This window comes from Atta colombica, unplaced genomic scaffold, assembly GCF_001594045.1.
Source record: "Atta colombica isolate Treedump-2 unplaced genomic scaffold, Acol1.0 scaffold119, whole genome shotgun sequence".
NCBI classification, from domain to species: domain Eukaryota; kingdom Metazoa; phylum Arthropoda; class Insecta; order Hymenoptera; family Formicidae; genus Atta; species Atta colombica.
In genome coordinates this window covers 103,054-104,317 of record NW_017259205.1, presented here as the reverse complement: position 1 = coordinate 104,317, position 1,264 = coordinate 103,054, and the positions used below count along the sequence as shown (strand labels likewise).

The window sequence follows — 1,264 nt, the reverse complement described above, 5'->3', positions numbered from 1 at the left end:
TGAGGCCGTTTTTTCTTCAATTCAGCGTCGAATCGGTCTAATAAATCAGCACAGTACTGTCCCGTGATTGTCCTTCCCTTTTCCAAATAGTCAGTGAAAATGATGCCTCGCGAATCCCAAAAAACGATGGCCATGATCTTTCCGACCGATGGAACCGTTTTTGCCTTCTTTGGAGCAGATTCGCCGGATTTAGTCCTGTTTAGACTTTCTTTCGTTTCTGGTGTGTAATGGTGAATTCATGTTTCGTCACGGTGACGAAACGCCGCAGAAACTCTTTCAGATTGCGCTTAAACATGTCCAAACAGTGCTTTGAAGTTGTCATGCGATTCCGTTTTTGTTCCACTGTGAGCAAACCTATCTCACCGATAGCTTTTTCAATTGCCCAATGTTTCGTGTAGGACATTTTGTATGCGTTCAGTTGAGATCTTTACAAAGTTAGCAATTTCTCTGATCTTCACCCGGTGGTCTGCTAACATGATATCATGGATTTTGTTGAGCATATTCTCCATAGTCACCTCAATCGGACGACCTGGGCGCTCTTCATCAAAAATGGATGTTCGCTTAAATTTGTTGTACCAATATCTTATGGTAGTTATCGAAGGTGCGTTGTCCTTATATACGGCATGCAACTTTTCTTTGATTTCTTCACACGTCTTCACGTCCAAAAACAGGAATCGAATCACAGACCGATATTGCTCTTTCTCCATGATTGCAAACAAGCACAAATTCGTCAACTTTCAATTGTTATAAAAACTAAACTAACCAGTACAGCTGTCTGAAATTTTTACTTGCGTCGTTCAAAAAATGACGTTACACGATGGTATACAGACTTTTAGTCAGAGGCGCTCTCAGTCGTCAAACACGGGTACTTATCAAACAGCTCTCATATATATAATAACAACGGAAATATGTAGAGAAAAAAGTTGGTTATGGAGGGTACGGATGATTAAGAAACGAGTGTTTATACAAAAATGTATTTATTGATATAAATTCTTTTTTTTCAAAGAAGAAATACAACGTTCGCATGAGAATAAACTAAAAAAAGTTTTTAGAAAAATTAAGCCAAAGATTCTCACTTTGAGAGAATATATGAAAAATTTCGTTATATCTTAATGAAGTTAATTCCAAAAATATTATATTGAAATACGTATCAAGAAAAATTAAGTCGTTAATATGTGTACGTACATTACGTTCTATATCTTCATAATTACCTCGCAACGTTAATTTTATAATTTCCTGATTAATAAAACTTGTAGGTAGTTTC

The 1,264-nt window shown here is 36.5% G+C and overlaps 1 protein-coding gene across 1 annotated transcript; it reads right to left on the bottom strand.

Moving 5' to 3' along the window:
- Positions 1–374: 374 nt before the first annotated feature.
- LOC108694207 lies at positions 375–707 on the bottom strand. The gene has a single exon (XM_018203570.1). The coding sequence runs from the start codon at positions 705–707 to the stop codon at positions 375–377; it is 333 nt and encodes a 110-aa protein (XP_018059059.1).
- Between the last annotated feature and the right edge of the window lie 557 nt (positions 708–1,264).

What these genes read in the sequence shown, in the direction of transcription:
- LOC108694207 (XM_018203570.1), bottom strand. Translation starts at nt 707, where the DNA reads ATGGAGAAAGAGCAATATCGGTCTGTGATTCGATTCCTGTTTTTGGAC.